The sequence below is a fragment of the Perca flavescens genome, chromosome 15 (assembly GCF_004354835.1).
Source record: "Perca flavescens isolate YP-PL-M2 chromosome 15, PFLA_1.0, whole genome shotgun sequence".
Lineage (NCBI taxonomy): Eukaryota > Metazoa > Chordata > Actinopteri > Perciformes > Percidae > Perca > Perca flavescens.
The window spans coordinates 25,268,534-25,287,578 of NC_041345.1; the positions used below are offsets into that span (position 1 = coordinate 25,268,534).

General features: G+C 40.6%; 1 protein-coding gene across 3 annotated transcripts in view; it reads left to right on the forward strand.

Annotated features, from left to right (window-relative positions):
• The window catches only part of jupb (junction plakoglobin b), a 150,443-nt gene that overhangs the window by 103,878 nt on the left and 27,520 nt on the right, over positions 1–19,045 (forward strand). For all 3 annotated transcript variants that reach the window (XM_028599042.1, XM_028599040.1, XM_028599041.1), the window contains exons 7-10: positions 560–704; positions 790–893; positions 2,259–2,378; positions 8,660–8,878. In XM_028599042.1, coding sequence (XP_028454843.1) covers positions 560–704; positions 790–893; positions 2,259–2,378; positions 8,660–8,878 — 588 coding nt within the window. The remainder of the gene's footprint in view (positions 1–559; positions 705–789; positions 894–2,258; positions 2,379–8,659; positions 8,879–19,045) is intronic.

Below are 19,045 nucleotides of genomic sequence, written 5' to 3' on the forward strand. Positions count from 1 at the left end.
CAGCTGTCTGGCATTAGCACGCAGCCACTGTTGTTAGCAGTGGACACTAATAGAATTTAGCAGCACTTTATACAGTCAAAAATAGCAGAAAAGGGCTTCTAAACCAAATACTACATAAACGGAAGGGTTTCAGGAGTAATGTGACTCGGAATTGGGGAAAATTTAACAACACTGGCAGCCAAGATGACATTCTACTGCCACAGTGTTAACACCGCAGTAGCGTAAAAAACAACAACACTCCAGTCCTGCCTGGCTGGAGCAGATGACCAATCACAGATGACTGGCTTGAAGTTACATAAGACTTAGCCCGGAGTAGAAAAAACTGTTTGAGTGTTGCGAACAGTTGGAAATCTGAACGTTTTAGCTCACGGAGATGTCTCTGAAATACGTTTACCTCATTATTTGGCCACGTTTAATATGAAAATCCAACATTATGACATTATAGATATTACAGGAAATACGGAAAGCATAATAGTTCCACTTTAACATTGGGAAGGAGATCCTTGTCGTGTCCACTTATTTATTACAGATTTAACCCTACTACTTACTTTCTTTTCAGCTGATCATCCTAGCCAATGGAGGCCCAGAGGGTCTGGTGTTCATCACGAGGAACTACAACTACGAGAAGCTCCTGTGGACCACCAGTCGCGTTCTTAAAGTGCTCTCTGTCTGTCCCAGCAACAAGCCTGCGATAGTAGAGGCTGGTAAGTCTGCATCGCTGATCATGAATGTAAGACATTCAGTGTAGAGTGTAGATCTCTGTATACATCTGTTTACATCTGTGTCCAGGTGGTATGCAGGCTTTGGGCCAACATCTTACAGGTTCTAGTCAGCGTCTGATCCAGAACTGTCTATGGACACTCCGCAATCTGTCAGATGCTGCAACCAAACAGGTATGTATTGATTCACCTTCTACTAATACTAAATACCACTAGCTAGCGTGGATCGACACATGCCATGTTTTTGGTTCTGCTTTTGTTTCCAGTGTTCTCCCAGTTTACCCTGGAACTACATTTAGGTACTGCTCAGGGGGATGGACTGGAACAGTTAATTTGCAACACAGCAAACACGGCAATTACAAACGCACTACTTGTATTTAGCTAAGCACTGCAAGGAAGTGAATCTCTATTTACAGACGATGTTCGAATTTGTGTTTGTAAGTTTTGTTGCCATTTGTCGGTGTAAATTGTGTGCACAGTGATGGGGGGTACCTTAATAGTTTTTATTACATTTCCCACTGAAGTTCAGGTTACATAAGCATTTTCATAATCATGTAACTTTCATAGTAGTGAGCTCTTTTTTTGAGGCAGTTCGACCAAATGCCAGTCATGCGTCCATGACTGTATATTGCAGTATTTTTGTCATGAAGATGATTGAACTGCCTGCTCCGGTGAATCATCTGGTAGAGCGCATGCACCATGTATTAAAGATGAGTCACAGCGACGCAGGTAGATTCTAGCCGGGCCTTTTGCTGCATGTTATCCCCTCTGTGTCTCCCCTACCTAACCTGTCTCTCCAAGCAGTAAATGGTGCCCTTCCATTAATTTAATGATACTAATGTTAAGCATTAACACATATTAAAATGAAGGCATTACATAAAATGTGAGAGAAAATAAAAAAAACACAGTGGTGGCTCATAACAATGCTGCTGATGCTGGCTGCAATGGTTTATAAAGGCCAGCTAACAGGTGTCAGAAATCTGGGGATGATGGAGGGAGAGTTCCAGGTTACTTGAGAAATATAGCATTTGGAGCAGCGTTGGACACAAGTGGTTGTGTTGTCAGTGGTTTTGTCAATATTTTTTTTTTTTGGCGGTACTGATACATACTGAACAGCATATATCTAAGTTTACAGTCCTGCTAATAGCTTACTTCCAGTGTTTTGTCTTGTAAACATATTTAGAAAGAAAAATTTGGACATTCAAACAATTCTTCTGTGCAGGTGCGTAGGACAAAAACAAAACTTGAAGAAAGAGAAAATCCCGCATATGGCTCTTGCTGCAGCATCCCCATTTATTCAATCAACGTTTCGGTTCCTCTCGACCTTCATCGAGAGTATGTCTTGTAAACATAAAAATAAACTAGTTACATTTATTAAATATGAGATGGAACTAATTATGTATCCTTTTTACTATCACAGGCTTAGTTGTAAGGCTGTTCCTACTTGTGCTTTGTGGAGGCTTAAGCCAAGCTGTCACTGATTTGTTTGTTCTCTGTCTGTCTGTCTTTCTGTCTGTCTCCACTGGTCTCTCTCTGTAGGAGGGATTAGATGGTCTGCTGCAGATATTGGTCACCCAGCTGGGCTCAGATGACGTCAACATGTTGACCTGCGCAACTGGCATCCTGTCAAACCTCACCTGTAATAACTCACGCAACAAGGTAACCATTATGAGATGGCACACTACATGGCCACATGTGTGTGGACATCTGAACATTTCTGCTATACTTGATAGTTGAACATGTGATTCACAAACAATGGGTATTAATCCACTCTACTGGATAGGCTGAGAATGACATATGTAAGGTCATTTTAGTGAATACAACCCAGACAAAGTGGCTCGCTCTACATTATCCTGCCTATTACACGACTACTTACCAAATAAATCAATAATTTGACACAAAATATTGATATAAAGAGGATTTTATTGCGTGGGTGGGTGCTGGTTGACGTCTTTCCCCTTTTTGCAAAGGTTTTTCATTACAGATTTAAATACCCTGTTGCTGGATTTGAAGGTAGCACTATTCATTATGTCAAACATTGAGAAGTGCTGACAGAGTCCAGTCTATGGACTGGATGTACAGTATGTATGTTTTACCGTTGGCATTTCTAATAGATGCATAAAATGATTACAGCATCTGATTAAGGTTTTTTGCCCCATAATTGTCAAAGTCTGTTGACTTTTCCTTCTGGATTAACCAGTCTTTAAACACTGCCAGAGACTTCATGTGTGTCTTCTTCAATTTTGTCATCCAGCTCTTTGTGTCTTTTAACCTGTCATGCTTCTTCTGCCCTGTTTTCTGGTTCTCTTTTTCATTTTTTACTGGGGAAAATTCAGTCATTAACCACAAATCAAATGCATCGTCCTCTCCAAAAATATAAAAATTAATATTCAAACCTTCCATGGTGTTTTCTGACTTTTTTGTCACAACTGATAAATTAACTGGACTTGCGGATTGATGGATGTCCTCCAGAGTGATCAGAACTGTGTCCATGGCCACAGTCTGGCAACAAGTAGTTATACAGAATTAGCAAACCGCAGAATGCAATGATCGATCAGTAAGAATCAAGCACTAAACTCTGTAATAATGTCTCATAATGTCATCATTCTGAGTCAGTTTAAATCATAATATTTTACCTACAGTAGTCATCAGTATTACTATATTAATATTTTTTTCGGTCTAAGATTGTCATAGTTTAAAGTTACTATATCATAAACTTTATCCTAATTAGTATATCATAAATCATATGTTTGCCCACTGATTGCTAGTTATGAGACACTAATGAGATTTATTATTTTTATTTTTATTGTATTTTCTGTCCATACACCCTGAAATTGATTAAAGGGAAGACAAAAAACAACCCACCACAGTCCACCCTCCCTTACTCTCGTGACCACATGTTTTAGGTCTCTTTTAAACTGCAGGTCCTTTATTTGGTCTCGACAAAGGACAAATATATCCACTGTTGCCTTTTAATAACAATAATTATTACAGTAGTAATAATATTTATAATAAATGTATTGATACAGCTCTGGTCCACTTTGTGTTCACACAGCCTTTTTATTTACAAAGGAGTAAACAGGAAGTCATATGGTTGGACAGGTAACTCATTTATTGGACATCCTGCAACGTCAGTACTATATGGATTTATGGAAGAAATTGTAATTCTACATCTGTTCTCCATAATCATGCCTCCCCCTTACTCACTGATTCTGCTTGTGAGATGTGAAAAAAGAGGCATTGTCACTGTAGCAGACATATATATTATATATAGTATATATACAGTTTTGCCACCTTCGTCCAGCTGAAGGAAAAGTTCCCTTTCCCACCTGCACACTTTTTTTGTTACCTCCAGATTAGAAATTACATCCCATTAACTTTATACTCTTATGAATCAGACTCCTGACTCCAAAAAATGTTTCTCCATTTGTTGACCTGTTTACAGCATTTAACCCAACCCACGCAGAATTTAAAGGATGCATGGGAAAAGGACCTGGGTGTGACAATTACTGATGAAAACTGCAGTACACAAGTCTAACTTTCACATATGTGAAGACACCATTAATGCTGAAAGGTACATACAGGTTTTGGAGCAACGTATGCTGCCATCCAAGCAAAGTCTTTTTCATGGACGTCCCTGCTAATTTCAGCAAGACAGTGCCAAGCCAAACTCTGCACGTGTTACAACAGCGAGGCTTCGTAGTAAAAGAGTGCATTGTAGTAGACTGGGCTGCCTGCAGTCCACACCTGTCTCCCATTGAAAATATGGGGCACATTAGAAAGCGCAAAATACGACAACAGAGACCCCAGACTGTTGAGCAACTGAAGTCGAATGGGAAAGAATTACACCTACAAAGATTCAACAATTAGTGTCCTCAGTTCCCAAATGCTTATTGAGTATTGTTAAAAGGAAAGGTGATATAACACAGAGGTAAACATGCCCCTGTCCCAGCTTTTTTTGGAACGTGTTGCAGGCATGAAATTCAAAATGAGTGAATATTTGCAAAAAAACAATAAAATGTACGAGTTTGAACATTGTATTCTGTTTTTATTTAGGTTTTACACAATGTCCCAACTTCATTGGAATTGGGGTTTGTTACAGTGCTTTAGCAGTATTCCTGTTGCAAAATGAAGCATGTTGTATAGTGTGCCCCCTGATCGCAGCCTTTAAGGCTTCCCATGCCACCCCTCAAGACGACACTGAGGACCAATTGATTGCCAATTAATCTTTTAGCTCAGACCTAAGACATTCTATATTTTCTGGCTCTCGTTAAAGGGAGGAATTAAGGTGCCACCTATAAGAGCATCTTCTCTCACTTTGAGGCAGAGGGTCTAGGCACACACACGCATGGTCAGAGATTATGATAGTTCCTATCACACATCCTATAGCAGGGGGAGACAGTGATTTAGACAAAAATGAAAAAATAAAAAGTCTATCCTAGAATATGTCTTTTGCATTGATGAAAAAAATGTATAGTCTATCCCAGCTGTGTTCAAAATTCCCCAAATATCAACCAAGCCTAAAATCTCACACATCCTCTGTAATGTGAGAGAAGCTCTGGGGGACCTGCATGCTGCAACCCCACTGTAGTCCAGAACTGGATCCATATTCAAATTAAAATAGCCCCCTAGAACAATATTGTGGTTTCCTACATCTTGAAATTTCTTTTCCAAATCTATAAAAAAAAATTAGGTGCATACGAATTAGTTTTAGCCCTTGTATTTCAGCCAGAACGATAATAACTGTTCGAGAATTACCCTTAATTTGTTTAATTCATTTAAACTGCAGGTGCTTGCTAATCAGTGTAATGACCCCTATACTCCTGCTAGACCCCACACTATGAAAAACATATCTAACCCATCCTCCACACAATTTTTCAGATTCCACAAACAGCATATGCATTTCTTGCAAAAAATATCACATCAGGAATTTTTTTTTTATAAGACTGGACATAACCTTCCTCCTCTTGATAGGATTCCCAATTCCATTAACATTCCAGGTGGAGAAACGTACAGAGCTTAAGTTAGATGACATAACTATATATTAAAATATTAAAGCCATCTTCTGAGCACATAACAAATACAAAGTGGTGATGACTACAACTAAATCCCAAATACTCACAGAACAGTCCGTGTGCACCTGAACCTGAACAATGCACAAGTTCAACTCCCTCAAAAGTTGGCCTTTTTGGTCCGTTATCCATTCTCACTTCACATGCTCCATCTCCCGTGCACTGCTACTGGAAATAAAAAGTCCAACCAGAGTAATACAAAAGGAAATATGTCCAAGTAGGATCCAAGCCAGTGACTCACATTAGTGCCAGTTTGTCCCATGAGAGAGCCAAGAAAAAAAAGAAAAACAGGCAACGCAGCCATCAGCAGCGGCTACACATCATTTTAAGTCCCTCGGCAACAAATCACTCCGTATTTTCTATGAATGCCATCCCCTTTCGGGGGCATTCAAATGTCTTAACTCCAGCCTTGGCTTCTATTTTAAGTTTGGCAGGATACAGGATTATGAATCTCACCTCTTTCTCATAAGGCAAGGCAAGGCAGCTTTATTTGTATAGCACATTTCAGCAACAAGGCAATTCAAAGTGCTTTATATAAAACATTAAAGAGCAATTAGAAAATGATTAAAAAACAAATTAAAACATTAAAAGACAAGAATAAAACTGACAGTGCAGTATAAGAATTTAAAGAAGTGAGAGATAAAATACGCGAATAAAAGTTACAGTGAGTGCAGTATAAGAAATTAAACATTAAAGAGCAGTTATCGAGTGTTATACAGTGTCATCAATGCAACTTCAAGTATAACAAATGAACAGTTATTTAAAGAAAGGCAACAGACAACCTCAGAGGTCTGGGTGGCTCATGTAGTAGCAGATCAGAAATGTATTTTGGCCCTAAACCGTTTATTGATTTATAAACCAGCAAAAGTATTTTGAAATCAATTCTTTGAGGCACTGGAAGCCAGTGTAGAGACTTCAGTACTGGAGTGATGTGATCCACTTTCTTGGTTCTTAGTGAGGACTCTGGGCAGTAGCGTTCTGAAGCATTAAGCATTTTCTTTCACTCCTTGAACCTGTCGCACTTTATCTGCTCTGGAGAAGTCTGAAATTAGCATTATTTTGTTATTCTGCCAGGATAACTTGCCCTTGATTCTTGCCGCCCACAACACCAGGTCCCGGTCCGATGATCTTAGGAATCTCGCCAGAACGGTCCTGGGTCTGCCTCTTGCCTGGGGTTGCTGGCTGGCGGGTTCTGTGTGCACGCTCAATCTCAACCTCTCGCTCAATCGCCAGGAACCTCCAAATCAGCACACCCAAAAACTTCACTGCATCTCCTCCTTACTTACCTTCGGGGATGCCCACATAACAGACATTATTGCGTCGGGATCGATTTTTTTCCCAGGGCATGTGGACCTCTCTCTTGCTAGCGGCAGGATCATACCATCTCTCCCTCTCGACGCGGCGCTCAACCTCATTCATTCTGGTGACCAGGCCGGAGAGGATCGACTCCAAGGAAACAGTGGAGCGGCCAATTTCCTTCAGACCTTCTAGCTCAGCTGAGATTTTCTCTAGTGCTGCTCAAATTTTACCAATATCCGTCGGCGACATGTTGTTAGCCTGTTACTTTTCCGCCACTGTCACAGCAGCAGCAGCCATTTTGACTCTTTTCAGCCGCGTCTCCACCACCGAGCATGTGCTGCTTAACAGTTCGGTCCCCGCTGGCTCGCCCTCTTCATTAGCGAGCCCTTTACCTGTTTTATATGTGTCTCGGGATATTAACTTGTATTACAGTTGTGATACTCTCATTCCAATTGGGATTATTTAAGTAGTATTTGTTCCAGGATTAGCAACAAAGCACGTTGCTCAGCACGCCGCCATAACCAGAAGTCTGAACCTGATATTTATTTTCTCTCGTGTCACAAAGTAAATCATTTCATTTACATAAGTTATCGTAGGTTAATTTGAGGTCCTATTTTCTTGATAATGACAGACTCGTAGAAACAGGACAAATGTAATAAATATGATCATTTTAGAAGTGCTAAAATACACAACTCACCTTGGTAGTAAATCAGTTTCACTTTCAAAAAGCCCTACACTCTTTCTGACTTGTATAAGTGTACCGTGGTTACCAAAAGATAATGGTTATTTAAACTGGCCATACAGATGGCGTCCTTGACAGTTGAATTGATGCTAAAATATACTATCATAAAACACCGTGGTTGGTCTGCTTTGCTTTTACACCACAAACAAACCACACCAGCAACCGGACCGCAGTCCACACCAAAATTCGTTTTTTCAGCTTTTAGACTAGCCCAAACAAACCACTAAACAGACTAATTCCCCAGAGTTAGTCTAAACCAAACTAAAAAGGTTAGGTGAATGCAACCTTAGCTCTGCTTGACTCCAATGGAAACAATCTGTTTTACTTTTTAAACTAATACTGTATGTATTCATATCTATGCATGTTACATATTTGTTATAAACATTCACAGAAACTCCTAGGATTAGAGGTTCTGCATGCCATGCAGAGCTTTTAAAAGCTAGTTACCTCTAGTCCCTTGTGTCTTGATAATTATTGTGTCAAAAAAAGCCCACGCAGGTTGGGTGTATGTGTGTGTTTGTGCTACAGTGTTCAGGTATTGACAGATTTCAGTTCCTGTGTACAGTCTTCATCTCGAACACTCTGAAAATCAATTTAAAAAAGCAATACATCGTATTGATATTTACTGTTTTGTCATTGCTTTCAACCCTGGACACACAAACACAGCAGTGAATACACACATGCCATTAATATATTGTTGTTTTTTTATCTCCAAGTTTTAGGAAATTAATTTCTGTGTTGTACTTAGTGGCTTTCATGTTGGAAGTCAAGCTTCACTGCACGCCTGCATTTCAGATGATGAGCAATTCTTTTCTTTTCTACCTCAGACTCTGGTGACTCAGTATGGCGGTGTGGAGGCGTTGATCCACGCCGTGCTTCGAGCTGGGGAAAAAGAGGATGTTGCTGAGCCGGCAGTCTGTGCCCTGCGTCACCTCACCTCTCGCCACCAGGACGCCGAGCTGGCCCAGAATGCTGTGCGGCTGCACTACGGTATCCCAGCTGTCGTCAAGTTGCTGGGGCAGCCGCACTACTGGCCTGTAGTAAAGGTGATTGGAGGCAGTGGTTTGTATTGGTATACCATTATCATGCAATGGAAATGGTAATAGCATTGACAATGTTTATATATATATTTATTTATATATATATATATATATATATATATATATATATATATATATGTGTGTGTGTGTGTGTGTGTATATATGTCAGCTAGTCTGATACTGAAGACAACACAGTTTTAACCCTACTACACTGAGACAAAAATACAAGACACACACACACACACACACACACATACATACGTACAGTATATAGAAAGAACAGTTAGAAAGCACCCACAGATAAGCAAATGCACACACTATGACACACAATTCCCATCATGCTTCACTTCCAAAACACTTCTGCTGTTACAACACCCGCTGGCACACTGTGTCTCTAGAGAGATAGGCACACAGACAGGTAACAAAGAGAGACACACTCAAAGCTCCAGAGACAAAGCTGGTTGTTTTGTTTCACAGAGAGGAAGAGCTACTGAGACTAAGAAGAAAGCAAGAGCGAGAGAAGACTGACAGCAGCTGGGTTTCAACCCAAGTCAAATAAAAAAAAAACACATGCAAGCAGCCCCTAGACTAGAGGTTTGTTAATGTACAAAACAAAAGTGTTAGAGGAAATGACCAACATACTGGCAATATAGCAATTTCTAGAACCTTCCTATGGAGCCTGGAGTGTGCCAACAGAATAATTATCGAAAAATATTGTTTTAGCACCATTATCAGAAGAAATACAAACAATACCCAACCCTAGTCAGGATCCACAGCAGTACTGTGACTGAAAGCATCCTGGACAGAGGACTGTGGCTCTTATCAGGTTCAAGGTTGTAGTTGCATAAAACCCAAATATATTGAATTTAGCAACTTTTCTTTTCAAAGAGGAACACTGAAATGCCATTAAAAATTGCTACAGCTGAGGCTGATAGGAATGCTGTTTAGCAGGATTTGGGTCATAAACCAAAGTCTCGGACACATTTCCAATTCCACTTGATGATGGTGCTGGAGGAAAAGTTAGAGGATCACCAAAGTAATTAGGATACTTTTTCTTGAAACCACAAATACTGTATGTGTACAAAGTTTTGTATATCCAATAGATGTTGAGATATTTAACAGGGTAAGTTAAGTCGGCTAAGTAACTTGGATTCATTTTAGCTCTAGCTATTAGATATCTGGAACACTGGCACTCTCCTCTATTCATTCATATACAGATAGCTGGGGCGTGTTGATGATCTGCGGATGCAGAGACAGAAAACTCAAGTAATTTCTAATTGAATAAAACATTTGTTTTTGTGTTTTCCAAGGGCTTTTTCTGAAAATTACAGTACAGTACATGGCATGTATAGTAGTGATTGTGCCATAAGCCCGTTAATAAAGGAAGAGAAAACAGCAAACACCACCAGGGGTTCAAAGTGTTAACTGGTAGAACCACAGTATGTTTGCAATTTGTGTCACAAATTCTCTTCCGAAAGGAATTGTGTTCACCCCTCCAAATCAACAGCCAGTGTTCAGAAGGTTGCTGCTGCTAAAAAAAGGAGGGAGCTTATTGACATCATGGATTAAGGTCAATTTGCTATTGCTTGGATTTTCTATTTTACTGAAAAATTTGACCTGCTGCTGTTAGTCAACAATGTCCTAAGACAAATTTGGTGGACATTTTAAATTATTTGTTTGGTGGTTTCTCTCTGATGTGTAGGTTTTGGCAGAGTGTGAAATGAAGAAATCAAAACTGGCCGCTGTGTGAATGAGGTAAATTGCTTTTTGTTATCTGCTGATGTTGGCCATATTTCACACTGGTGGATGAGGAAAGCAACGAAATGCTCGTGGCTACATGTAATGCACCGATTAATGGCTTCACAACCACAACAGAGACTAACAAACAGCAGTGACAACATGTAGGACATTTAGGAAGCCATGGTGGGCAGATAAAAACAGCTAAAAAAGGGTGTATTGAACAAAGCCATTTCCATCTTACTATTTTCAGGAGGAAAACATTCAAATGTGCCACTTACATTCAACTCTTGTAGTGTTGTGCCATATTGTGAAGATAATATCACAGCTATTTGTGCCATTTTTTGTGGTAGTTTGGCACACTGTGGTCTAAAGAACAAGACAATATCGAGGTTTACATGTGGAGCTAATAGTAATTTGCTATTTGGTGACATGCTGTTATCCAAAACATCTTGTGTAATCACCTAATGGCCACCTCCAGTGTACTTTGACATTTTTATGATATTCCATATATTTAAGGTTATTGCTTAAACGGGAATATGACCTATGACTATATTAGAAGCTGCACATACGTCATTCTCCATGTTTGGGTAGTAAACTAATTTAGGTGTAGTTAATTTAGTTAAGATAGCTTAATTTATTGCATTAGCGGTTACTCGGTGCAGCACCCAGACAGCTGCCTTGCCAGGAGGAGACAGTAAAGAAAAGAGGGAATGAAGAGAGAGTCTGCTAATCCTTGTCTTATGTGTGGTCTGAATAACAATACATTGATCAAATTAAGTGCCTTATCAATGTTTTCCAAGAAACTGTAGCTGCAGTCTGGTTGTCATGGTAATGGATCACGTCAGATTATTACCCACACACCCATTTTCTATTTGAGAAATCTATGGTGGTAAAACAGTCTCATATACAGTACTGTGCAAAAGTCTCAGGCAGGTGTGGAAAAAATGCTGTAAACTAAGAATGCTTTCAGAAATAAAAATGATTGTTTATTTTTATCATTTTACAAAATGCAAAGTGGGCGACCAAAAAAAACATCTAAATCACATCAATATTTGGTGTTACTACCCTTTGCCTTCAAACCAGCATCAATTCTAATAGGTACACTTGCAAAAAGTCAGGGAACGTTGAGGATCATAGATGCAGTGGTCGGCCAAGGAAAACACATCAAGCTTATTTCCCTTTAGAAATCAGAAGATGTCCAGTAGTGGCATCAGCTCGGAACAGGCAGGAACCAGTGGGACCCAGGTACACCCATTTACTGTCCGGAGAAGTCTGGCCAGAAGTGGTCTTCATGGAAAAGTTGCAGCCAAAAGGCCATACGTCCGACATTGAAACAAGGCCAAGCAACTCAACTATACACGAAAACATAGGAACTGGGGTGCAGAAAAATGGCAGCAGGTGCTCTGGACTGATGAGTCAAAATTAGAAATATTTGGCTGTACCATAAGGCAGGTTGTTCGGCGAAGGGCTGGAGAGCGGTACAATAATGAGTGTCTGCAGGCAACAGTGAAGCATGGTGGAGGATCCTTGCAAGTTTGGGGCTGCATTTCCGCAAATGGAGTTGGAGATTTGGTCAGGATTAATGGTGTCCTCAATGCTGAGAAATACAGGCAGATACTTATCCATCATGCAATACCATCAGGGAGGCATATGATTGGCCCCAAATTTATTCTGCAGCATGACAACGACCCAAAACATACAGCCAAGGTCTTTAAGAACTATCTTCAGCGTAAAGAAGAACAAGAAGTCCTGGAAGTGATGGCAGGGCCCCCACAGAGCCCTGATCTCAGCATCATGGAGTCTGTCTGGGATAACATGAAGAGACAGAAGGATTTGAGGAAGCCTACATCCACAGAAGATCTGTGGTTAGTTCTCCAAGGTGTTTGGAATAACCTACCAGCCGAGTTCCTTCAAAAACGTTGTGCAAGTGTACCTAGAAGAATTAATGCTGGCAAAGGGTGGTCACACCAAATATTGATTTGATTTAAATTTCTCTTCTGTTCGTTCACTGCTTTTTGTTAATTGATGAAAATAAACTAACACTTCCATTTTTGAAAGCATTCTTCGTTTATAGCATTTTTTCATACCTGCCTAAAACTTTTGCACAGTACTGTATATTTGCAACTTGTAAAACTCTAGCACAAATGAATGCAGAGTGATTTGTATCTGTAAATCTGTTTTGTATCTATGCCTCTAATTTGTGACTTGTAAGAAACACAATGCACAAATAAATGCAAAGCAATTGTGTTGCTTACAAGTCACAAATTAGAGGCACAGATACAACACAGATTTACGGATACGAATCACTCTGCATTCATTTGTGCATTGTGTTTTACAAGTTGCAAATACTTATGAGACTGTTTTAGCACCATGTAAATCACCAATCACCTGCCAGGCATGTTTTGTAAGTGCCTGCCCTTTCTCAAACAGTTTTTAATGACCGCTTCTCAGATGGTTCTGTGTAACAAACCATCTGGCCCGTCAGGTTAATTTAACTTCATTAAATGTCAATGTACAGTATACGGTACACACTGAAATCACAGAGCCCTTATGTCAAAACCAACAATAAGTGGACAGCACTTTGCAGCCTGTGCACAAAAATGAATGTCCAAAGGAAGGCTTAGTGCCAAATGGTAGTGATGTTCAAATGAAGCTTCATGAACCTTTAGTTGTATTTGTTGACCCCACTAGATGATGCTCTTGATTTAAAGAAAAAGGCTCTTTTTTATGCTCCACATATTTGGAACAAACTCCCAGAAAACTGTAGGTCCGCTGCAACTCTCAGTTCTTTTAAATCTAAGCTAAAGACCTATCTTTTTGATGTTGCTTTTCTTTAAATAATCTATTTTATTAACTTTAATTTCTTATACTGCACTGTAACTTTTATTCTTATACTGCACTATCAATTTTATTCTTGTCTTTTAATGTTTTTAATTTGTTTATTATTGTTTTTTAATTGTTTTCTAACTGCTCTTTAATGTTTTATAACTTTGAATTGCCCTGTTGCTGAAATGTGCTATACAAATAAAGCTGCCTTGCCTTGCCTTGCCTCAAGGAATGAAAACTCAGTGTGCTTTCAACCCTTTGTTGAACAGAGTGAAATAGGCTAAAAAAAATAAAGAAAATGGTTTGTAAAGCTTCATGAGGCTTCAATTGGCCATCACTACCAATTGGTGATGAACCTAATACTGAATTTAGAATTGTTTTTAGGGCCACTATCCCACATTCTAAGATGTGGCCTGGCACTTAGCATGGACTTCTCTTTACCTCAGGGAACAAGGAACAAAGGTTTTTGTAACGCAAAAAAACATTATGCTTCGTTAACACAATAGGAAGAATAAAGCTTAGAGCGGAATTGCTACCCACGTTTGGGAGGAGCGGCCATGTGGCCATCTTGCTGAGGTCAAAGCTTGTAAACAAGCTGTGGTGCATGCCCCCAGTGACAAGTGAGGTCAGGAAATGTGTTCAAGGCAATTGGAGGCCGCCCTACAGTCTGCACTACACGACATAGTCTGGAGCATGTTCCAGGACACCACTGACAACGTCACAGATGACTCATTGAATCTGTGTTAGATTTAATTTGTAAAACAACAGAAGAGCAGTAAAGGAGGCAACTACAATTCCTGGAGGGCAACCCCAGAAGCACATGGCAAGGTCTAAGAACTATGACAAATTACAAGCCCAACCCCTCGTCCTTGTCAACTGCTGATGCGTTGTAACATGAATGGTGTAGGTGGAGAGAGAGAGATACATTATTCTCCAACATCGATCATAAAATGCCAGGTCTCCATGGTGCTATATTTACTTATCATACATGAGCAGTAGAACATATAGCATAACCATCCATCCAACCAACTTGTTAGTGGAGTCTCTCTCGTGTGTCGGTCTGAGGAGGGAGGAGACTGCAGCGGCACTTCTTTAAGTTTATCTTTAAGTCATAACTCTTTGTTACAGAGTCTATAGCAAGTGAGCTAAAACCTTAAAGAAACCTGCTACAGTCTGTGCAACATCTGTGTTCTAACAATACCAAAGTAACTAAATGTAATGATCATCCCAGCCAAGTAGTTGTGAAAGGAGATAGAGAGTCTTCATGCTGTCTGCTGAGAGAGAGAGAGAGAGAGAGAGAGAGAGACACCAGGCCAAGCTGCCCCCTTGGGCCCGATCACACCTGAGAAAACCAAGTTGCTCTAGTTTCAACTTCTCTGCTTGTTCATTCTCAAAGCATAATATAACCAGTGTACTCAGCCTCTCTGCCCCACTAAAACCAGTCCACTCAGTCTCTCTGCCCCACTAAAACCAGTCCACTTAGCAGCTATGCCCCACTATAACCAGTCCACTCAGTCTCTCTGCCCCACTAAAACCAGTCCACTCAGCAGCTATGCCCCTCTATGACCAGTCCACTCAGTCTCTCTGCCCCACTAAAACCAGTCCACTTAGCAGCTATGCCCCACTATAACCAGTCCACTCAGTCTCTCTGCCCCACTATAACCAGTCCACTCAGTCTCTCTGCCCCACTATAACCAGTCCACTCAGTCTCTCTGCCCCACTATAACCAGTCCACTCAATGGCCCTCATTTATCAACCTAACGTAGAAACCAGCGCAGATATGAGCGCAGAAATCATCTTACGACAGGCTTCACGTGTGATTTATGAAACGTTCGTATCACACCAATCAGAGCGTAAGAATGGTCGTACATTGATAAATGCAGCGGCTGGAAACGATCGTCATTTAAATATCACGCCCCAATATATTCTGGGTTTTGAGGCCGCGCCCCTACAATTTACGACATGGCGAGACGTAATCCTGCTGAGAAGCGGAACTTTTCAGAGGTGGAGATTGAAACCCTGATATCTCTGGTTCATTTGCACTAACGTGTGTACTATTTGGCAGCCTGAAAACTGGTATTAAAGGCTGTAGAAAGAATGCGGAATGGAAAGAGATCACTGATGCGGTCAACAGTGTTGCCGTAGTAAATCGGACTCCAGCTGAAGTTTAGCCTATTTAATTTATACATCCTTGACACATTTTCTATCGTCCTAATAGTAATATACAGGCTTATTGCAATTTCTTAGGCCTACATGGTGTACCTATATTTAAATAAACACACGGTAGCGGAGTTTATGCAGTGTTATTTTACTCGTGTTTTTTTTCATGAGTCAGAACGAGACAACAGCTGAGGGAGAGCGCGTGTCCTCCCCCCCCCTCCTCCCCCCCGTGCTGGCCCACCACCACGACCCAGAGGGGCTGGGAAAACAAGCCGAAATAACTCGGTCAATGGCAGAAATAAATCGTTCACGACATAGAAATAAAAACCTGAATAATAAATAAAAATGTTGTGCATCGTCATGTTTCCTGTAGCCTATGAATATCATTGCCAAACATAACACTATAGGCTACCTTTTAAAAGCGAGGGATAATAATATCCTGTCTCCTTCAGTTGGGGCTGTTCTGGACTCTGTTCTCTGGGCATCGGGTCATCTGGCTCCATCGCTACATTTATGGCACCCAGTTTCCCTGCGAGATGTTGTGCAGAACCCCACAGGCTAAAACAATGTTGCAGACTTTTTCTGCCGTGTATAGGGTCCCCCCCACTGATGCGAGCCATCTGCCCTTAAACAATCCGATGGAGCGCTCCACCGTGGCACGTGTGAGTACGTGTGCACTATTGTATCGGCTCATAGAGGTCTTCTAAAAGAGCCGGATCTGCCTTTGCTGATAAGTGATCAACTGATGACTTCTCCTTCTCCTGTTAAACTGATTATATGCTGCACTGCAAGGCCACGCTGACGCAGAAACTTGCGTACACGAGTTCAGACCAGACGTGAGATTTGATCGCAGCCTACGCTCACGTCCAAATTGATAAATGTCCAGCTTTGCGTAGGAATCGGCGTACGCCCGTCGTACGCCTGTTTTAGGTCGTACGCACGTTTCATAAATGAGGGCCAGTCTCTCTGCCCCACTGTAACTAGTCCACTCAGTCCCTCTGCCCCACTATAACCAGTCAATTCAGTCTCTCTGTCCCACTATAACCAGTCCACTCAGCCTCTCTGTCCCACTATAACCAGTCCACTCAGTCCCTCTGCCCCACTAACCAGTCCACTCAGTCTCTCTCTGCCCCACTATAACCAGTCCACTCAGCCTCTCTGCCCCACTATAACCAGTCAATTCAGTCTCTCTGTCCCACTATAACTAGTCCACCCAGTCCCTCTGCCCCACTATAACCAGTCAATTCAGTCTCTCTGTCCCACTATAACTAGTCCACTCAGTCCCTCTGCCCCACTATAACCAGTCAATTCAGTCTCTCTGTCCCACTATAACCAGTCCACTCAGTCCCTCTGCCCCACTGTGCTCCTCAAAGTTTTGCAGTCACATCAGGGATTATTATCAAAAAAAGACCTCACACACCTCACTGAAAGTAAAGGTTCCTCAGTGAAAGCAGAAGTCACCGCAGGAGGATCATGGATGTATTAAATTAATTGCATACCAGATCCCGAAATGGCCTTTATTCAGTTCAATGGAGATGCTTGCATAGGCCAAAAAAGCTTCTAAGCTTCTGGGTTTACTTTGTGATATGCGACCCAGAGAATATGTGCAGTAGTGTCTTTTCCACTGACCCCGCCCTGTGAAACAGACTTTACATTGTGGTGACATCACATTCATTCAGCTAGAGGGAAGTTTTGCAAATATCTCAAAAAAGTCCATGAATTTAAAATTCCTAACAGAAAGAGTCATAACCGACCTTGTTTGCAGTTGCAGTTCGAGCAACAGCTTTACTTTTTTTTTCCTTTTCTTTTACAATAGTGGCCTATGGGGAAAATCCTTTATGGGCTGCAGGGGGATTTGCACCAGTTGGTCACGCAACATCGTGGGTGTTTGGTGTGGTTCACTTAGCATGCCCACTGGTTGGTGCATTAAATGACATTAATTAAGCTATGTGCAAGTTTTCTTTTTTAGCTATGTTGAGGTAAAATATTGCATTGTTGTGCATTTATGTACTGTTTACCAACTGCAAGCGCCAGCCCGGGTACGACCACATCCCCCATACCCCCTGACATTCGGCCGGTGAATGTACACATTCAACATGTATCTTTTACTGAGTGTCAGCTGGGTGTAAAGTGAAAATGATCTTTCAGTTAAATCAGGAACTAGTCGATTTCTCTTAAATAAATCCTCCCCCCAGTCTCTGGACACACACACACACACACACACACACACACACACACACACACACATGAGCACACACATAAACACAGATCTTCATGTGAACTGATTTGCTCTCATTGCCTAAATTTGTTCAAGTTGCATTAGAACGCTTCACTTTTTGTGTGTTTCAGATCTGCTGATCCAGAAGACACTAAAAGTCTCTTAAATCGCAGTGTAGCATGACTCAGATTTTGTCATTCAGATGTGCAAATTAAACTTAATATTTGAGTTAAAATGTCAAATTTCACAGTTCATCTGCTCTGTGCACTGCTGCCCCCTGCTGGGGAGGTCAACGCGATAACAGGCAGACTGGCAGTAAAAGCCACCCATATCTGTAGGGTGCTGATGCATTGAGGTGTTTGGTATATTTTATTAAAGGACACGGTAGATCTATATTCTTCTGAAGGCCAGAGTATGCGTTAAATTAAATAGTTTGTACAATGTGTTTGTACAACATTTTTCTGTTTATAGCTGATCTGACCCTCATGGTGGGATTAAAAGCCCGTTGTCATTGAGAAGGACCACTGCAGTTGGCAGCGGCAAAACAAGCTACAATGTAACGTTGATGAGCAATTGCACACCTTCAATTTCCGTCCAGTAAAAGTGCTGTTTTGCCACTGACATGCTCAGATTATTATTCTAAGTGTCTGACAACATTATGGATCCCAACAGTGGTCAACCTTTTTGTTAAAGAGTAAGTTCTTTTTTGTTTAACATAAAACAGCCCCAAAATCACCATCACCAAACCCACCAAACTCCATTTAAATGAACAGTATTTTTATCATTATAAAACACACTTCTTTCAAAGTCTACAGAAACTAAATTAAAAGCCCCTGAAAGCTGTCTTGGTTCGTCCTTCCACTGTTCCAACAATGGTCGAGATAAACCCTTAAACCTTGTGTTGTCTTCGGGTCAAATTTGACCCTTTCTTTTATATCAGAAATATGGGTTTCTTTTAACCAAAAATAACAAGGATGTATGGATGTTCTTTGCAGGTAAAATTAATGATTACGTTTTATTTACATTTTAGGTGTTTTATTCAATTTTACAGCATTTGAATTTTTTTTTCAAAACAGTATCCTGACTAAACTATACAGTGTAACTTAACTTTTAGGCAAAATAATTCATAGCTTTAGCTTTTTTCAACTCAAACATTAGGTATAATATCATATAAAGTACGTTTATTGATAATGAAAACAAAAAAGAGTTACAAAAACGTTTAAAAAAGC